The sequence below is a fragment of the Gouania willdenowi genome, chromosome 1 (assembly GCF_900634775.1).
Source record: "Gouania willdenowi chromosome 1, fGouWil2.1, whole genome shotgun sequence".
Lineage (NCBI taxonomy): Eukaryota > Metazoa > Chordata > Actinopteri > Blenniiformes > Gobiesocidae > Gouania > Gouania willdenowi.
The window spans coordinates 40,261,697-40,281,532 of NC_041044.1; the positions used below are offsets into that span (position 1 = coordinate 40,261,697).

The 19,836-nt window shown below is 37.2% G+C and overlaps 1 protein-coding gene across 1 annotated transcript; it reads left to right on the forward strand.

The window, feature by feature from the left end:
• The first annotated feature begins 898 nt into the window (after window positions 1-898).
• Window positions 899-18,761, forward strand: pi4k2b (phosphatidylinositol 4-kinase type 2 beta). Its single transcript, XM_028462138.1, has 11 exons — window positions 899-1,483; window positions 9,020-9,171; window positions 10,122-10,202; window positions 10,295-10,414; window positions 10,487-10,618; window positions 11,833-11,986; window positions 13,322-13,383; window positions 13,692-13,794; window positions 14,667-14,800; window positions 14,915-14,974; window positions 17,635-18,761. Exons 1-11 carry the CDS (start codon window positions 1,129-1,131, stop codon window positions 17,806-17,808), a joined length of 1,527 nt encoding a protein of 508 aa, XP_028317939.1. The 5' UTR covers window positions 899-1,128; the 3' UTR covers window positions 17,809-18,761.
• Window positions 18,762-19,836: the final 1,075 nt, after the last annotated feature.

Sequence of the window (19,836 nt, forward strand, 5' to 3'; positions counted from 1 at the left end):
TTTTTTCGATTACAACACTGCAAATGGCACGTTGGCTTGTGTCCTGAGGCTCGTCCGAAGTCGGTCAATCCTTTGTGATGTACTTGAACTTCCATGGGCTACGTAAAACCTGGGGGCCGAGGCGGGTCAGACATGTTTAACACAATTCATCTACGTGTCAGTAGAATCTGAATCAATCACACTTGATAATAATTGCACTCATTTTTGTAAAAAGACGCTGTACAAAGTGTTTTATCGGAAATATTAATTTTAACCAGTTTGAGGGCTAGAAACAAAAATCAGAGTCTGATTAAATCTGCAACACAGGTTTGTTTATCACCAAACAGGAACATACACTGTAAAATGGTTGATCGCTGGTGTCTGAGAGAAATTATGAATAGAAACATTTTCAAAAGAAAAAAATAAGTTCGTTTTTATTTGATTGAAAATATTTTTTAGATTGAAACATTTTTTTTTAAGTAATAAAAACACAAATCTTTCTTTTTTACATATGAGCACACACATGCTTTTTGGAATTTATTACAGGATTCCATTTCTGGGCAGGATTCAGGTTTTCCATCTCTTGATTTTTATTAGATTAAGTTTGTCTTGAAAAAATAAAGGATATAAACGCAGATATTTAAAAACGAAGCCACGTTCTTTGAATGCGCCAAAGATAATTAAAAAAATAATACATTTTCTGAAACCACTGGACATTTGTACTTTGAGTGATCTCTTATTTTGGTTTTAGTTTTATTTTGGTTTTATTGTTAATGTTTTGATCAGTATTTGAATATTTGTTCATGTGTTTCTCATTATTATTATTATTATTACATTTTACTTTTTTTAAATAATGAAAGCGTTGAAACTTTATTTTCCCAGCAGCACTTGAACCGACGCTGCTATGACGACCGCTCAGGATCCGTTTTGCGCATGCGCACAGAGCAACAAGGAAGCGGCGTTTGGGATGATTGAACGTTTGTGGAGAATGGATCGATTACGTGGAACCACAGAGGCAGCAGTGTTCCTTTAATTCATGTTGGATATTTGTATTCTTGGTGGAACCGGTCGTGCCTTTCTAATGGAGGGCTAAGGATGTCTGCGTAATTCTGTGTATACTTAACTGTATGTATCTCAAACGGTGCGACCATGATGACAGAATGTGACCCGACGGAGACCAGCTGCGAGCTCGTACCGGAGCCCGGGGCGACACCGGTGGCTCCGGTCCTGGACTTCAACTTTTCTTCCACAGACACACCCAGTGTGTTGTATGACAGAAACCGGACATGCGTTGGGCTTACGGGGAACCCCGGAGTCGCAGTCCGCATCTCGGACTCTCGTGAGAGCTTGTTGACGGAGCTGGAGACGGAAGGCTCCGGCGAGGAGTCGCTGTTGTTACCGTGTATGCCCGGAAATGCGTCGTCTCCGCGGGCTGCGAGTGAGAAGCGAAGCCGGAGAAACAAACAGAGCCCCTCCTCGGATAAAGACACCCTATCCTCTCCAGGTAATCACACTGGATCAAGGACTATGTGATCCATTTATACAGAGCTGTCCGGCAGGTAGATCAGGGTTACATAATCTTTGTCTAATGGTGTATACTACATATGTCATTTATAAAGTCATTATTTACACCTTTAAATGGTTTGTTCAAGGCTTTGCGTGGAGTGCAACGTGTTCTACTTGTTATCGTTTAATACAAGATCTCTGAGATCCTGAACAGGTGACTAACAGTGCTCAATTTAGACTCAAATTAACTTCATTTGTGTTTTTGTTTTGATACTGAAACGTATGAATAGACTGTGAATCTGCTCATACGCAGTGGATCTCATTGGCCAGTTTAGGTGACGTGGTAGGTGCACTACGTGACTTTAAGTTCCGTCAGTTTTATTTTAGCTCATATTTATTTTTAGCTAACCCTTTTATTTTGCCTTAGATCAACAGGCCATCCAGGCACATTATCCTTAAAAACGTCATTTCAACATCATTTTTGCCCTAGTTTCCACTTCCACGTGTAAATGATATCTTCGTCCAAGCAATGCATGACAGATTTGAATCCCTGCAGGACCTTCACTTCTGAATTCTTCGATTTTGAAAGGCCAATTTTTGTGTACGTTGTTAAATATATTTATCTTGCCATGCCTGCATATGTTATCAAAGGTTAATGCTACATGTACTGCTATATTCTTCTGTTTTTTAACAGCACAGCAATACATTGTTTAGCCTTTAATAAAGTAAAATAATGCATTTTTTATTGTAACTAATTGTGAACATCTTTTGTGTAATCTTTAATTTTGTGCAATTGTTTGAGAAAATTTCAAAGTTTAAAGAAATATTCTTTCCACAATTTGTGTTTTAAAAAAAACAGTAACTTTCTGGGCATGCGGAACGTCTCCGTGCCGAATTCCATGTTCCCGAGAATTCAGTGAAGTGACTCGGTTCTACCGAGTAAAACAAATATGTCGCACTGCTATGTTTCGATAAATTAAAATTAAAAAAAGGGGCTCGAGCATCTCATCATATTCATTCATAGATTATTCATACCAATCTAACGAGAACTAACAGAGGAGTAGTCATTTGAAAAATGGGGCCCTCAGGGTCCCCCTGGCGCCCACGTTACACGTACAAGGTAATTGACCTCATTTATATAGTGGTTTGCGTCAATGATTTGGTACCACCAACCATTGTAATATTTGACTCGCAAATAAATGAGAAAACGACTTTGGTTTTTTTATTTTTTTATCTTGGGGCCCCAAATCGAAAGTCGGGCTCTGAGCGTCAATGCCTACACATCCATAGATTATACCTACCAAGTTTCAACCCAATCCGTTAACGAATTGATTTCGATTGTTGAAGTATTGCTTTGATTTGTAACCGATTTTATATTATTAATGATTATCGGTTTGATTTTAAACCAGTAACAATTATTGATCTTCCATTTAACATCAGTCAGCTGCTGAATTAGTTTTATTTAAATATCCAAATTAGGAGGACAAGCCTGGTTTGTATCACAATTGGAGAAAAAATCCATTTTTCGAAAATTAATTAATTCATAAACTTCTATTAAAAAATAAAAATCACAATTAATCGATTATCAATTTTTCCCCACAAATCCAGATTCATTTTATTGTAAACTGAGTCAGCATTTTCTTCATGAATAGAAATCCATCAGGTGTAATTCTAAAGTGGGATTTGATTCAATAAAGTTCCAGCTTTGCGCTCGAGGCAACAGTTTCACTATTTTTTTTAAAAGTCGTCACACAATCCAGTGAAAGACTGGATTGTGTGTGCGTGAGTATAGACTGTAGAGTTTGTACTTGGTCAATATTGTCTGAGCTCCCTTGATATCACCTGTGATGTGAATGACATCAGCTAGACTTTGACCAGTTTTCCTAATCAGTCCAGCCACGTGTTCACAATCAGTATCTAGTCAAACATCATGGTTTCTTTAATCTGAAGTCACACATAACTCTTTTTTCTTTTCTATTTTTGTTGTTGTATATTTAGACACTTCTTATTGCTGAAAAAGGTGTATTTATATCCCTTGTCATGACTTGAATCTTCAGATCTTCACAGCAATGATTGTCAAATGCTAAATAATGCTAATGTTGAAGGTGAAAGTGAGTCAGTGATATAACAGCACACCTCCTTATACTGCCTACCTCTGTTTTTTCACCCACTTCTTTTTCAGCCTTTCACTTCCAATTATTCAGCTGTGTTAGTGCTTGGACAATCTGGGCCAGAGGCAGACTGTCCATGCTTGGATTAATACAAGTTGTTATCAATGATATCCTCTTTTCCATGGCCTTTAAAATGATTACTGCTAATGATTAAAAATTACGTAATAGCCTGTTACGTTTATAGGCACTAAATCTTCAAAGCTGCCACTTAGTAGAATTGAAAATGTCAGTGCTTCCTCCATTTCAAATCATTACAGTTACATTATACGGTCTTTAGTGGTCCACGTGGACATGAGATAGAGGTACAGGAAGTGGATTGACAAAGTGCTTCCTGTCCCTTTTGTAACTTCTTCTTTTCTGTTTTTCAAATATAAACGGGTATGTTTAGACTCTAAATGTGATTTGTGCTTGGTACACTACCAAAAACCAACCCAATCAATAAGATCAATGCCCAAAGTACCATTATTGTTTTGCCATCATATGCAAACATAGCAATGACTAAAAGTTAAGCGAGCTGTGTGTGCCTGCAACATTTTGCTATGATTTACTTTATAAGCAACTCAACCACTTTTCATTTTGCAGGTTTGGGCATCTTCAAATTTTGTTCAAAGCATGATCCAAAAACTTGTTATTTTTCTTAATCATGTTATAGTCATTAAGGATGCACCGCCGACCGATCAGCACAGATTTCCTTCATTTTGGGGGAATCAGCGATCGGCCGATACTTGCATACAAAACGGATCCTTTCTACCACCGCAAAGGTCTTGAAGTCTGCCAACGTGCCCTTCTGCTGTGAGATGACTGAGAGGCCTGCCCACCTGGTCATGTCTGCTACACGGGTTAACAATAAGCCGGAGTGCGGTCGATGTGCGGCAGTATTACACCAAAAAAAAAGAGCAAACGATCGTGTAACAGCGGAAATAAGTGGTGGTGGGACTGCAAACAAAATGTTAAAACAAACCTCATTTGCTTTTTAAGAAACCACCACACCGCTGAGTATGCAGCATTTTAAGCTAGCAATCTAGCTAAAGCTAAATCTAGCGGGGCCACTGTCAGCGCTTATGAGCAGTGAAAGGAACAAAGCTGCTACGAGGAAAATGATGGAGTTCCGGACATCAAGAAACAGCTTCCACTGATGATCACGTGTCTCCAATAAGTCTGAGAACAACTTATGTTAAATCTTGTCATTAACCGAAAATGTTACACATGCTGCACTTTATTTATTTTTGTAGAATATTTGACTTTTAGGAGCTTTTATCCTGTAGGCTGTTGCAAGTTATTTCTGGATTGATACTTTTACATTTAAACAACCAAAAAGCTGCACTTAGACATTTTTTTTCTTTTTGCACTACAAGGAAACCTAAACCTCAGGAGCAAGAACACTTTATTGGTGCTTTAAGATGTTTTGTTAGTTTGTCCTGTAGATTATTATTTTATCATCTTCCTCAAACCTTTTGATTCTTCTTTATTTGTAAAATCAAAATACTGCTGCGCTGCTTTATTTTTGGGAAAATAGCTCAGAGCAGGTCTGTAGTGTAACCTGTTGCATAAGTTTTGTTTGTTTTTAAAATGAATGAAAAAAGACTAAATTAAGGAACTGATATAATTTAGTGTTAGACAGCAATGCTCTAAACTTTTCATTTATATTTCAGATAATTACCCCATGTGCAGTTAAAACAACAAGTTTGTGTTGTTTCATGGGTATTGTTCAACGTTTTACAATAAAATAAGTTTAGAACATTCAAGATGTATGCTGTCAGTTATAAAAAAAAATCGTGATCGGTCGTAAATTGTAAAATCGGTACAGTCATAATAGTAATTCTTTGTATCCCAATGTCATGACATGTGACACACACTGTAGGTAGGCAGAGTGAGTTTCTTCCCAGCTGCGAAAGGAAAGGTTCTATTAGCTGACCACATCTGAGAGATGGTTATTTAATAATTAATATGTATGAGGCACACATGCAGTCTGCAGGGCAGTACAGCTACAGCATGTGATGGGAGGAGGGAAGAGAGGATGGCATGTGTATTTGCTGTAGTTTTTCAAGCAAGTAATATGATGTTTTAGAGAGATCTGTTCTTGTGCAGGTACACTAAATATTTACAGTGCTGTGACAACTATTTATCAGTAAAAATGTGACATACTATGCTATTCAAAGCAGTGGGAATTACATCTGTTTTTGGGCTGCAAAATAACATTCCCATTTTGCACGAATTGTAAAGCCGAAACTCCGAGGTTAAGTGTATTGCCACATGCAAATGATTTCCCAACAACATACACATTTGCAGAAAAATACAGAAAATGACAACAATTATACAGAAAAATAACTGAAAAATAAACAAAACAAAACATCAACAAAAATACAGACAGAAAATGACTAGAAATGTACACAAAACAATGGAAAAATGTACTAAATGTCAACAAAAATGACTTTAAAAACAAGCAAAATAACAAAAATATACAAATCGCCTCCCATAACACACAAAAAGGGAGAAAAATATTCAAAATTAATCCAAAAACACACAACGCGACAACAAAAATAGTGATAAATGGCCACACTAAACCCATTGTTCTTTCTTATGTTAATGCTCGGATTGGTCATTATTTTGAATGCTGACATAGGATCAGACTATTGTGTTTTTGAGGTGCCCGTTTTGATAAAAGTTGTCCATCTTTGCTGTATCTGGTGGACAGGAATCACTAATAAAAGCTCCACATTAGACCTGTTTTAAATACTTGTGTGGGTGTTCATTTGCTTTTATTTTGTAATATCTCCTTTTGGTTGAAATACATCCTTTACAATAGACGAAATGGTAACTTTGTTAAAGAATAATAATAAAAAGGAGTTTGAAATCTAAAGGTATTTTAACAGAGACATATAATCCATTGTGTTGTGTTACTGCATCAAACAAACTCTCTCTTGTTGCATTGCGGTGCATTTGGAGAAATTATTTTAACAGCTCTGATTGTATCCCACCTTGGCCCAGAAGCATTATGACATTGAAATGTCATGGCGGTTGTGTTGCCCTCCCACGTTTAAAACATGACTGTCAGTTCAAGCCTCTTCTGAGAGAGTGAGTGTCAGCAAATGTGTACTTCAAAGACATTCAAGGTTTTCCTTGTACAGAGCTTTCATCTTTCATACGTATCCATGGCGCCAGTTTCAATGAAAGTCACTGTCGGCTGCGAGGAAAAGAAATGCTTTCTGACACATTTGAAAGTCTTTGTCAAACTCAGGACAATATAAATGTAACAGTGGACAGCCAGATTCTACTCTGCATATGTATGAACGATAACTGATACGCGTAGGCTGCGTATCTCAACACTTGGTGCACAACTATTGCAGTTTCTAAAGAAACAGATGTCCGTGCCAACATTTTAACTACTGTTTAAAAAAAATAAAAAAAACAAATGACTTATGTAATAATTGTGATTCTTGTCTTGTATTTTTATTTTCTCCTCTCTTTGGCCCTTCATGTGAATGAGCCTCATGGCCATCTTTGTTTCTCCTTATCTCCCAGTGACAAATGGCACATTAATTGTCCTGCACTTCCTTTTATCCAGTCCTCCTCCTCCTCCTCCCCCACACTGCGTCTGGCTCTTTCATCATTTAGTGCATCCCACTGAGGCCTCAATGTGACTGATACACAGCACATGGGCTCCATCCATCAGCTAACTGTTATGCACAATCCCAAGGCGAAGTTTGTTATGTACTTGAGCAATAGAAGTAATAACTACCAGCAACCATCCATTGGTGGGAGGAGACTTTAGTAGGAGAAATGCCTTACGTTTTCAAATTGCAATGCAACGGAAGGCTTCTTCTGGGAAATCGATTCACAAATGACTGAATTACAACAAGCTGTGGTAAAATTGTGTAAATGAAAATCAGCTCAAATAATCTCAAACGGGTTTCTGGAACATGATGACCAATTCTCTCCAAAGACAACTGTGATTTATCGTGATAGAGGAAAACAGATGTAAAAATGCTGGCATGACCTCACATGCATGTTTTGGGATAATATTGCATTTTCACACCAGAAAACGGGTGTGTTACTGTCTAGAACAGTGGTTTTCAACCTTTTCAGCCCAAGACCTCCACTGTACCTGAAGGTGTTTGAACACAGACATGAACATTGATGAACAGTCATGTGGAGACAGGACCATCTATAAGGGGGAATAAAGGGGAGAGTTTTTTGGGGTCCATCCATAAAGTCAGCAAAATGATGATCCATTGTTCTATGAATCTGTGATAACCACATTTATTTATTTATTTATTTGATAATAATAATATCCACTGTCATTCAGGAAGTTTATCATTATTTGTGCCACAGTATATAGTCATCTTAAAGACATAAATCCTTGTTTTAATCAGAAATAAAATGGGTTAAATTTGTGACCGCTGCGGCTTCTCGGCGGTCGAGAAGAAGCATGCTATGTCAACTGCGTAAACTTCTTTGTAGCTATTAAGGAGCTATTTACTCCCCCTTAAACATGACGCTCTGGTGGGTGAAGTAAATGCAGACTGGAGAAGAATTACAAACGTGTTTAAGGGGGAGTAAATGTCCGCAGGGGTTGGAACTGTCGCCACCTCCGGTCACAGATTCTTTTGGGTCACAGATTTTGGCACAACAGCGGTCTTCCCCCGCTAACGGAGCCTCCGCCCTGCACTGCTGATGTTTTTCAGATTTGCTTAATACGCAGACATGTTATCACTACAGCTAACGTTAGCATGTATATTAGCCGTAGTATCTGCCTACCAGCTGCAGTTTGAGCACAAACAAGGAAGGAGCGAGAAACGCTTGATGTTGTGCTGCCTTGCCGTGCAGGGGTACTAGGACCTTCGTTTGCTGTGTTGCGCCGCCATCTTGGGCAAAAGTCAGGTACTGCAACTACTCGGTCATGTGGACAGAGTCGCGAGACAACACTAATTCTGATTCTGACTAGTCGACTAGTCTGTTCAACCCCTAGAGGAAATAGTTTTTTGAAGTCGGTAAGTTTGTTTATTGTTCTGCTCCACTTCACATGACGACGTAAATCGTTATTTTTGCACTTTAGCTCCACGTTACATTTTGTTCACGGCTGCATATCTAATGCAGTATAATAATATAATGCTCTTTAAATTTTTAGCCCATTCTGCATTTTGTTTAGTGTTATTGATCTTTATTGTCATTGAAGAAAGGTTTTTAAGAAGATTGGCATGAAACTGAAAATGTCCTCCTGTTTGTCACGCCCCACCTGTCATACCTCCATTCCCCACCAGGGGAAGTTTTGTCATTTGCTCCTCTATTGTTGAATCGTTATGTTAAAAACATTCAGTCTCTCTACGTTGCTGAAATAATGACAAGATGACTTGTTTTGTTAGGTAACAGCAGCGGTGAGTCCAACCATTTTCCAGACGACCCAGAGTTCGAAGAAATCATCCAAAGGGCGGAACAAGCTATTGAGAACGGCGTCTTTCCCGAGAGGATTTCCCAGGGATCCAGTGGGAGCTACTTTGTCAAAGACCCCAAAGGGGTAAATATGAGTGATGTTGTCTAAGAGTTAACAATAAAATATATGGTTTGTGTTTTTTAGACAACGTGCCTCTAGGGACTTTCAATTGCAAACTCTATCAAAAGATCTTCCATAATACTAGGTTTATTATGATTATGTGATCCAACACGGTGGTGGTTCTGGACATTCCAAAGGCGGAATTCCACATTTATTTGTAAAATTCAGTCACATTGTGTTAGCCAACATCATCAGCCACTAAAATATGCCAGATGATGATGGTTACACTGAAGTGACCGGAATAACCATGTAGTCCGGTCCCGGATTGTGTCACAACTCTGACATGCAAAATGGCAGTGGGTGTGTCTAAGGAAATGGCAGGTTTAATTAAATTCCACCTGCTGGGAAAGACTTTTAAAGAAGATAACCCAGCAAAACTTCCAGTAGGTCAAAATTTGCAAAAAGAGAAAACCGATTTAAGAAAATGTTTTTTTGGACAAAACTGATGGAACGTTGTGTTTCTGTGAAAGGTATGAGTTTATGGAACAATATGAACAAAAAAACCAAGGAATCCAAATTCAAATTTAAAAGAACAATTGAAGCCAGTATGTTAAGGAAATATAATGAAATATGTTAAGTTTGACTGTCATGAAAAGTATTAAAAAATATTTCTCTTTTTGAAGGAGATTAACTGAATTGTACCTCGGAATTTGATTGTCAGCATTGGTCAACAGCTACTTTATTTTTATTATTATTGTTATTTATGTTTCTTATTATGTTGCCGTTGTTTTCTTTGTTGTGTTCTTTATAAATGTATTTCTTGGTGAAAAGGGGCAGATAATACAAGATTATTGTTCTTTCTTCTCCCTTTCATTCAAGATATTTGTGTTCCTATTAAAGAGTTTTGTTTTAATCAATGAATGAAATTAAAATGTAAAATAACAATAAATAAAATAACTTTTTTTTTTCTACAGAAAATTATTGGTGTTTTCAAGCCAAAGTCAGAAGAACCGTACGGTCACCTGAACCCAAAATGGACCAAATATTTTCACAAGGTACACTGAGACAACCGTCTGTACAAAATCATATTTGAAGTTTTTAATATCAGGTGGTTTATTATAGACCTCTTCATTTTGTGTCTCTGTAGCTGTGCTGCCCATGTTGTTTTGGCCGAGGCTGTTTGGTGCCCAACCAGGGGTACCTGTCCGAGGCTGCGGCCTCTCTGGTCGACTCTAAACTTGGCCTTGGAGTGGTTCCTAAAACGAAGGTTTGCTCCTCAAGTCTTTTTATTCTGGAACAAAATCTAAAAGTTGTCGTTTTTTTGTTTCTTTGTCTTCAGGTAGTTTTTTTGTCTAGTGAGACATTCCACTACAACGCCATCGACAGAGCAAAGTCTAGAGGGAAGAAATACGCCTTAGAGAAAGTCCCTAAAGTAGGACGACGCTTCCACAGAGTCGGTTTGCCTCTCAAGGTAAAGATTTTATATTATACATGCATGTAGGGCTGGGCATAATATTGAGATTCAAGATATATCCATTTTTTTATTTTATTTTGGTGTTATAGAAAATTGCAATATCGCCTATATAGATATATATTTTTTTTATTGTATAGCTTATTTTGAATTAAAATACTCGATTGAGGAGTCGCTGCTATCACTACTGCTATCACTACTTTGAACACAGTTAGATCTATTCCTGAGTTCGTCCTAACCCTAAACAAGCCACACTACAGAACTCACTGACACGTGCTGTCCCTTATAGGTCAAAAAGGCGAAAGTAGTGAATATTGTGCAGCTGTTTGTTCATAAATGTCCCAGTCCCATTGTGTATTTTTTTTCTTCCTTATGTGTATTTTTTTGGTAATTTTGGATGTCTTTCTGAGTCATTTGTGTATTTTTTGGTATGTATTTTGTTTTTAGATTTTATTATCCTTTTGTTTATTGTTGTTCTTTTATGTCTTTCTGTTGTCCCATTTTTTTCTCTTTTTGTTTCCTTTTGAGTATTTCTGTTGTTCTTTTGTGTATTTCTCTGTTTATTTATATGTTTTTTTGTGTATTTTTGTTGTTCTTTTATGTATTATTGTTGTCCCGTTGTGCATTTTTTTTCCTGTTATGTATTTTGTTGTCCTATGTATTGTTTTTGTTCTTTTGTGTATTTTTCAATAATTTTGGATGTCTTTTTTTTAATCGTCTTGTGTATTTCTTGGTATGTATGTTTTTGTATTTATGTTGTCCGATCGTGTCTTTTGTTGTCCTTTTGTTTATTGTGTTTCTTTTATATATTTTTGTTGTCCCATTGAAAATCACCGTTTTGATAAAAAAAATATGGAAATTTGAATTTTGGTCCATATTGCCCAGCTCTACATACATGCACTCACTCAACTCTGGTGTTTCAAACATAAGTGCTTCGAGGGTAGATAATGAGCTGCCAGATAATGATGGTGTACTTGTACACAGGTATGTTGAAGCTGCTTTTTTCTCATGCCTCTTTTCTACCTGGTTAAATAAAGCTTCAGCTTTAACGTGAGCTGTTATCATCAGCAAATGTTCACAGAGGAGATATTTACTCGACTTGACCGTTAAAACACATGCTCTTTGCATTCTCGTGTGTGTCTGTGTTTGTGCCTGTGTGTGTGTGTGTGTGTCTGTGTGTGTCTGTGCCTGTGTGTGTGTGTGCTTGTTTCCAGGCGGGCTCCTTCCAGCTCTTTGTGGAGGGTTACCGTGAAGCCGACTACTGGCTGCGACGTTTCGAGGCCGAACCTCTGCCTGAGAACATCAGGAAGCAGCTGCAGTCCCAGTTTGAGCGACTGGTGGTGTTGGACTACATCATAAGGAACACAGGTGAGGGCGTGTCTGGTTTCACTGGCTGTCACGACTAAACCAGCTGGTCTAGCTGTGTTACTGAGCTGCTGCTTAAAATAATAAAAGGTTTGGAATGGAGGTTGTTAATGACGTCAATTGGAGGCTTTTCTCAATTGTTTAAACTGTAGTGTTTAAAGAGACGCTACAGCAAGATTTCTTTATTATTTTTTGGCTTGTTTTCCTGATCCCCGGTTTATCATGACTCATTTGATTGGCTGATTTTATTTTATTGTTTTATTGAGGCATTGGAATTATTTATTAACTAGGTGTATTAGAGCTGAGACATTCACAGATATGCACAGCAGCTGATCATCAGAATTAATACAAGCACTGCATCACGTGGACAACAATGATTCCCTGAATAGATTATCTATTAGAAAATGAGATTTTAGATGCCCTTAATGCATGGGCCTCTACTGCCATGGTCAAACTGTCAAACAGAGGTATCATAATTCTAGAGATGGGTGATGTTATCGACCTATATTAGCCATAAAATGTATTATTGGTCAACATCGTTATCATTTTTCAATCGAAACCAGTTCTTTCTGACAACCGGTTCCCCGTAATCCAATTCCTAGGAATCGTTTGTTTGTTTGCCTGTCAATTCTGCTTATCGGTTCCTCTTACCTCGCAAATACATAACGATAAACTTCTCCAGGTCCTGTATATTGTGTGTTTATGCGAGCACCAAGTGAAGCTCCTTCCACCATATAGTTGTTTGCTGTGCTGTCCTCCATGCTCTGTTTGTAGCGTCTCTGTTGCTACGCTAGTCACTTCCGGGTTCTGTACACTCGCTAAATTCTTATCAATTCCCATCCCTAATAATAAGACATAAAAACAAGGTCTGTATATATCGGTATTGGTTAATTTTAATCAAACTTATTGGAAATTTAGCTTTAGACTCAACGAATATTGGCAAAAAGCTAATATCAAACATCCAGTGGTGATTTTAGGTAGTAGGGGGTACCGGTACGTGGCTTCAGGTTAAATGTCTGAAGGGGTACGGGACTGGGAAAAGTTTGGGAACCACTGACATACAGGATTGAATTGAGTAGTTTTAATGAGTGGGTAACCTGTTCCAGGACAGAGATATTAAACTCAACACGTGCATGATATCATGAGTCAAAATCATCAGGCGCCTCTGCCACTGAAAAGCATGTCAGGTTGGCTCGTTGTTGTTCAGCTGCTGCAGCTCGTTAGTAAACCAACACATTGATCTGTAAATATAACTAATAAATCACCTTCCTTAAGCACATTAGTCTGTGTCATTATTAAAGCCTCTCATCAGGTTATTTTCTTCTCGTTTTTTCTTAGATCGAGGAAACGACAACTGGTTGATCAAGTACGAGAAGCCTGGAGACGGAGCAGGACAGAAGGTGTGGTTGATCTGTATATAGTATATACTTAAAGGGCGTTTCACACTGTTAGAGCTACATATTCACTGATAGATCAACCTTAGCAACACACACACACACACACACACGTGCAGACAACAGCAGCTGAAGAGCAAACAGGTGGTGTGATGATCCTGGATAACATTAATCACTCTTTGTCACGCAGCGATAAACCAGAGCGTTCATCCATTTAAATATTCAGCCGATCAATATCCAGCGTGTTCACGACTCATCAATAATTCACCCAGGTAATGACGAGGCGTGTTTGATCTTCTCCCTCTGCGCCGTAGGATGCAGAGTGGCCTGAGAACTGCTCCGACTCCTGCATCAAGATCGCAGCCATCGACAACGGCCTGGCAGTTCCCTTCAAACACCCAGATGAATGGAGAGCCTGTAGGTTTAGTCATTACATTTTACATTTACATACTGTAATATTTCTATTGACCTGGTTAAATTTTTCATTTTGTCATCAGTCGATGCCTGATTAACCTCGCTGAGAATTGTGGTGATGGTTTAAGTTATTTCATCAATGTCTATCTATGAATATTACATTGTTTTTCTTAGACATAATTTAAACTAACAGGAAATTAAATATGTTTCAGAGGAATGTGAAATTATCTTTAGCATTGGGATGAAAGGCTGTGTTTCATTACTTCTGCCAAGGAGCTCATGTTTTCACTTTTTTAATAATTTATTTGTTTGTTTGTAAAATTTGAACCAAAAATGGACTGTGGAGGGGATTCAAATCAATAAACTGATTCTGGATCAGTTTCAAAAATCAAAAGATCTCTAATCCTCATCATTAATGGTGATACAAATTTTTAAAAAAAAAACACCATTCATTCAATCAATCAAACTCTATTTATATGAACTAGAATTTAAATTCAAACAATTTAAATTCTAGTTCAAAGTGCTTTTCAGGATTTTATTAAAGGGATTCACAAAAGGTTTGAGAGACCAAAGCACATAGAAGTAATTAAAAAGATGACAAATAAGAAAGAGTGAGAGATAACAAAAAACAAAGCAGAGAAGGGAATAATTTATTAATATAAAACATTAAGATTTGCATAAAAACATTAAAAGTTGCACAGTTTGAGCTGGAGCTGAGTGCAACGATTGAAAAAAATCGCAGTGTATCCCAGCCTTTACTGGTTACTAACTGTCACCGTTGGCCCCGCCCCCTTTGTGTTTAAAAACCATTGATAGGTGAAGTTTGTGCTCTGATTGCTCTTATTTAATATCCTTTTTTTTTTTCCTCCAATCAGATCCGTTCCACTGGGCGTGGCTCCCACAGGCCAAAGTGGCCTTCTCCCAGGAGACCAGAGACCTGGTTCTGGCCCGGATCTCTGACATGAACTTTGTCCAGGATCTGTGTGAGGACCTTTATGAGATGTTCAAGGTACGAGACATTTCATTAAAGCCTTTTATTTGCTTTGCTCTCCATGACTAAACATTAGAGGCTTTGATGCTTAACATGGAGATAAAAGGGACTAACGTGACTTTATTCCTGCAGACGGATAAGGGCTTCGACAGAACCATGTTTGAGCGACAGATGTCTGTTATGAGAGGACAGGTGGGTGGTCTTTGTTTGTTTCAAACAAGGTATTTCTGATGTGTTTTCTTGTACATCTGATCCTCTTCACTTTCTATCCAGATTTACAATTCTGGCTTTTTCTTTCTTTCTTACTGTTGAAAAACTCGTACTGTCATATCTGATCTCATCTTCTATACCACATGTATCAAACTCAAGGCCTGGAGTCGCCAGATGTCTTCGAGAAACTAAGAATATTTTTTGAACAATTTGAGCCCTTTTTTTTTTTTTTGGCTTATTTTTTACAATTCTTCTGCAACTACACCAAACTTGCCATATTTTAACCAGTTTTCATCACATTTGTTTTGCCATAATTTTGCTACTTTTAATGCATTTTTGCTACATTATCCCCCTTTCCGGCAACTTCTATCTCAAATTTCCATGTCTTTTTCCACTTTCAAGACATTTTTTGCACTTGTAAACCCTTTCCACCTAACGTTGCATATGTTGACCCACTTATATCACTTTTAACCTCTTTTCACCTTATTCATGCTTATTTTTTTCAATTTCACCACATTCACAATTTGTCCTACCCAATATTTGCCAGTTTAAACTAATTCTTACTACTTTTTAAATTACATTAACCAACCTAAAAACAAGGATTTACATCTTTAAGGTGACTATATACTATGGTGCAAATGACAATAAACTTCCTGGGTAACAGTGGATATTATTCAGATAAATAAATAAATAAATGTGGTTATCACAGATTCATCATTTTGGGCTCCAAAAAGCTCTGTTCTTAAATATAATGAAACTCCACACTATTTTTAGTGCTCCAAGTTTTCACATGATTTTTTAACATGACTGCAGTCATTTTTCATCTCAAAATATTCAAAGTTCTCAAGTTTTCCTGCTATTTTTCTGTAATTATTCCAAAATTTACAGCAAAGATGCTGGAGGGACTGAAATCTGTCACATGTTTAGTGATAGACTGATACATCGGCCGATTTTTGCGTTTTTTACGCGTGTCGGCATCTGTTGATGCGCTGCTGTGTTCGCCGATCCGCATTATTTATAGAGTGCAGAAATATTTTTGTAATTGTTCTTGTTTTTAATATTTGTAAATATTTTTACTTGTTGTTCTACCTCACCTTTGTTCATTTCAATTAAGTGGTCTTGTGGATCCAATCCAACCTCACTTAGACTCACCCACCCCCCAGATAGGAGGTTATCTTACTATCCCTCACTCTAACCTAGTTTTTTGACTGCCCTGCTTTATTTCCACTCTTTCTATTTTGGTTTTTGGTTTCAATGATGTGCCTGAAGCACATGTTGGTGGTGCGTGTGTTTAAAAGGCTTTTTCCACAAATACTTTAAGTTCAGATTTCAAGTTTGATCTAAGTTACAGGGCGTAGCCACCATGCTAACATTCAGCCCGACACAATGTGACCATGTCCAATTAGCTGATCTAAAATGCTGATAAACTCTGAGTTAAGGAAATGCCAACCTCTCTGTTGCCATTTCAAATTAAAAGCCCAAAAGTGAAATAAATCTAAAAATTTCACCAGATTTGAATATTCCCTCTGGTTCTATTGGAAGGGAAATACTTTTACTTTCTCAGATTTTAAATATAGAAATGTACTGTCTCTGTGTATGTTTTAGGAAAAAACAATGTATTTTTATATGTAGTTTTCCACCCCACTGCACCACAGGGAGGGGCTCAATGCAGAGAACAAAATGTCATGTTGTGGTCAATTTTTCAGTTACAATTACGTTTTCAATTACCGATGTTTAATTACAATTAAATTACAAATATTTTTAATCCTCAGAAAGTCAATTACAATTCCATTCTCAATTACTAAAGTTCAATTAATCGCAATTACTGAGCCTGAAATAAATAACCTAATAAATATTCCTCTTGTTGTAGCTTTCTGTTAGCATCTCTAATGATAATGATGGTCCTAAATCAGCTGTAAAATATACTAAAAATCTGTCTATCATCTAACTTTTTTTTTTTCCTATTTATTGGTTACCTTGGTTCCTAATCAATGAAAATATAGGTTTTAATATTTCTGAGCCATTTTTGTGTCAGTATAGCCCTAGATTTCATGTTTAAAATGGTGAAATGTGGCGACGCTTGATATGAAACATAATAATTAACTACATATGTGTAGAACTGTGCATAGAACTGTAACATGGTTTCCCAGTTAGCACAATTTTTATAGTATTTTCATGGCAATTACAATTACAAAGTCAATTATTTGAACTTAATTACAATTTAATTCCAATTAAGACAGCAACAGATTTTTTTTAATTACAATTATAATTATTAATCATAATTGTAATTAATTATCAATTATGCATGGAAAAGTATAATTGGCCCCAACCCTGAACTGTACATATGTGACAACAATGAAGGTGATCTATCAGTCCTATGATTATTATGATTATCAAGCCTCAAATCTGTCACTTAATTCCTCCTGAAGATGCCTTCCTATTCTTTGGGTTTTATTTGAGTCTCACGGCCTATATAAGCTCTTATTTTTCTGTCTACTTCAGTGTGTGTGTGCGTGTGTGTGCGTGCGTATGCAGTACTTTGACCAGCAGCTGTTGATTTAAATCAACTCTAACCCTGTATTACAGCCACTAGCTCAGCATGTTTATGTAACGTTTCACACTTTGCATGAATCTGGTTCCAGGTCCTGAACCTGACCCAGGCTCTGAAGGACGGAAAGAGCCCCATCCAGCTGGTGCAGATGCCCCGGGTGGTGGTGGAGCGGAGCGCCACTGGGAGCCAGGGTCGAGTGGTCACACTGGGAAGCGCCTTCACGCAAACCTTCCACTGCAAGAGGCCATTTTTCACTTCGTGGTAGTGAAGAAACACAAACAGTGGGAGGGGATGAGAGGATCACATTATGGGAACAAAAATAAACCGTTTTGGAATCTCCAGTAGAAATATTATTTTTATTTTGTTCATAAAAACACTTTTCCGAGGAGGAAGCAGTGAAGCGGTTTGTGGTTACCATGGCGACCTACTGGGATAATTTGATTTTTTTTTCACAGAGTTGGGCTTTGTTTATTGAGATCTTGTGCACAGTTGTCACTGAGTGGGGGTTAGGCCAAAGACAATGGGCCCCAATATGTTTGAATGTTGTTTATTGATCCCCTTAAAGAGAGGACGTATTTACTCTATTGGTTGATATTATTTCTAAACCAGGGTTTAAGTCTAAAAATAGTTGCTTACTTTGCCTTTTTAGGATTACGTGTCCAGCCACAGACGTGTTCTCGCACTGCTGGGAGCGTTTTACTGGTTACACCCACTCTGTCGTACCCAGTGGCCGTCCTCTAAGCCACATCTGCTCTAACAGTGTCTTTGACTGTGTGTACTGCCAAAATCTGCTTTTTCCTGAGTCCTGAAGGAAAAAACAATCAATGAAACTTGAACTTTGGATGAGGAATAGGAAGAGTGACACACGTTGCTTGAATGTAATTTGTTTACGGTTTCTACACAGAATCTAGCTCCAAAACATTTCACTAGAAGGAAGGAAACGATAACGATGAATGTATTTTGTTGTCTTGACTTTTAATTTAATTGCTGATGAGCGACTTTGTCTCGAGTCTCGTTGCAGAGCGGAGAACCTGCAACTCTACTTTGTGATTCAGAATGTGAAGAGGAAAAAAAAAAAGAAAAAGAGAGACAAGGTTTCACATGTTTTTGCTTGATTGAAGTGTTTTTCTAATGCATCTTGACATTTTTAATCAACTACAGTGATTGTATGGAAAAATTGTATATTTAGCAAGTTTAATAAAGTTTGGCAAATTTGAATCTGTTTTCAGTCATTGTGCTGCTGCATTGTTCCTCAATCACATGTAAAACCACTTTGTGTGGAAACAAAATGCAACAAAAAAGCCTTAAAAAGACAATAAATGAAATCAGATTCATGCGATATAATAAATAAAAACAAAATCAATAAAATTCTGTCTGATCATCAATTTGGTGTCATTGACAACCACAGTTAAGCTTTGCTAGAACTAAATTTCCCTTTACTAGTGCATGAGTACACTTCACTAGTAAAGTAAAAAGTGCCACTAGTACTACTAGTAAGCAGTATAAAGAAAACTCAGACTTGCCAATGATTTTTTTTTTTTTTTTAAATTACAACCAATCAGGGAGCTGTATTTGGTTATAATCCCTGCTATTAGTGATTATTTAGAGGGTTTTTTTTAGCACAAATTTGATATCAGACGTTAACCATTATAAAGCTCTACTCATGCTCAATTTAAGATGACATGTACTCATTTATGGTTTACTAGTGCGTGAGTAGACTTTACTAGTAAAGCAAAAAGTGTCACTAGTAATAATAGTAAAGAAAAAGGTGTCCATAGTAAGTTATGATAACAAGGGAAACTAAATTCAAGCTTGCTATTGGCTTTCCAAAGATTTACAACCAATCAGGATCCTGGATTTGGTTCTAATTCCTCTTACTTCATTATCGCCCACCACAAATGTGTAAGGGGGATATAGGTTTGAGTTCCGTCCATCCGAGTTAAAGGGGACAGCTTTTCTCAGAAACTGTTTAAGATAGGATAACCATATTTGATGTGTGGCTTCAGGGTATCAATATCTTGATGGAGTTCGAAAATGAGAAATGCACAATTATTTCTTCCGGAGTTAATGACTTGTGCGTTTTTTCTTTACTCTGTTCGAGGTATCTTTAAAGGGGACAGCTTCTGTTAGAAACCGTTTAAAATAGTAATTTCATATTCTGATGTGATCATATTTTCTAATGTATACTGTATACATAAGAAAATATGATCACATGAGAATAGTAAATAAAATATACCAGTTAATTTGGTGCAACTAAAAACTTTTACTTGTAAAACTACAAAATCTCACTAGT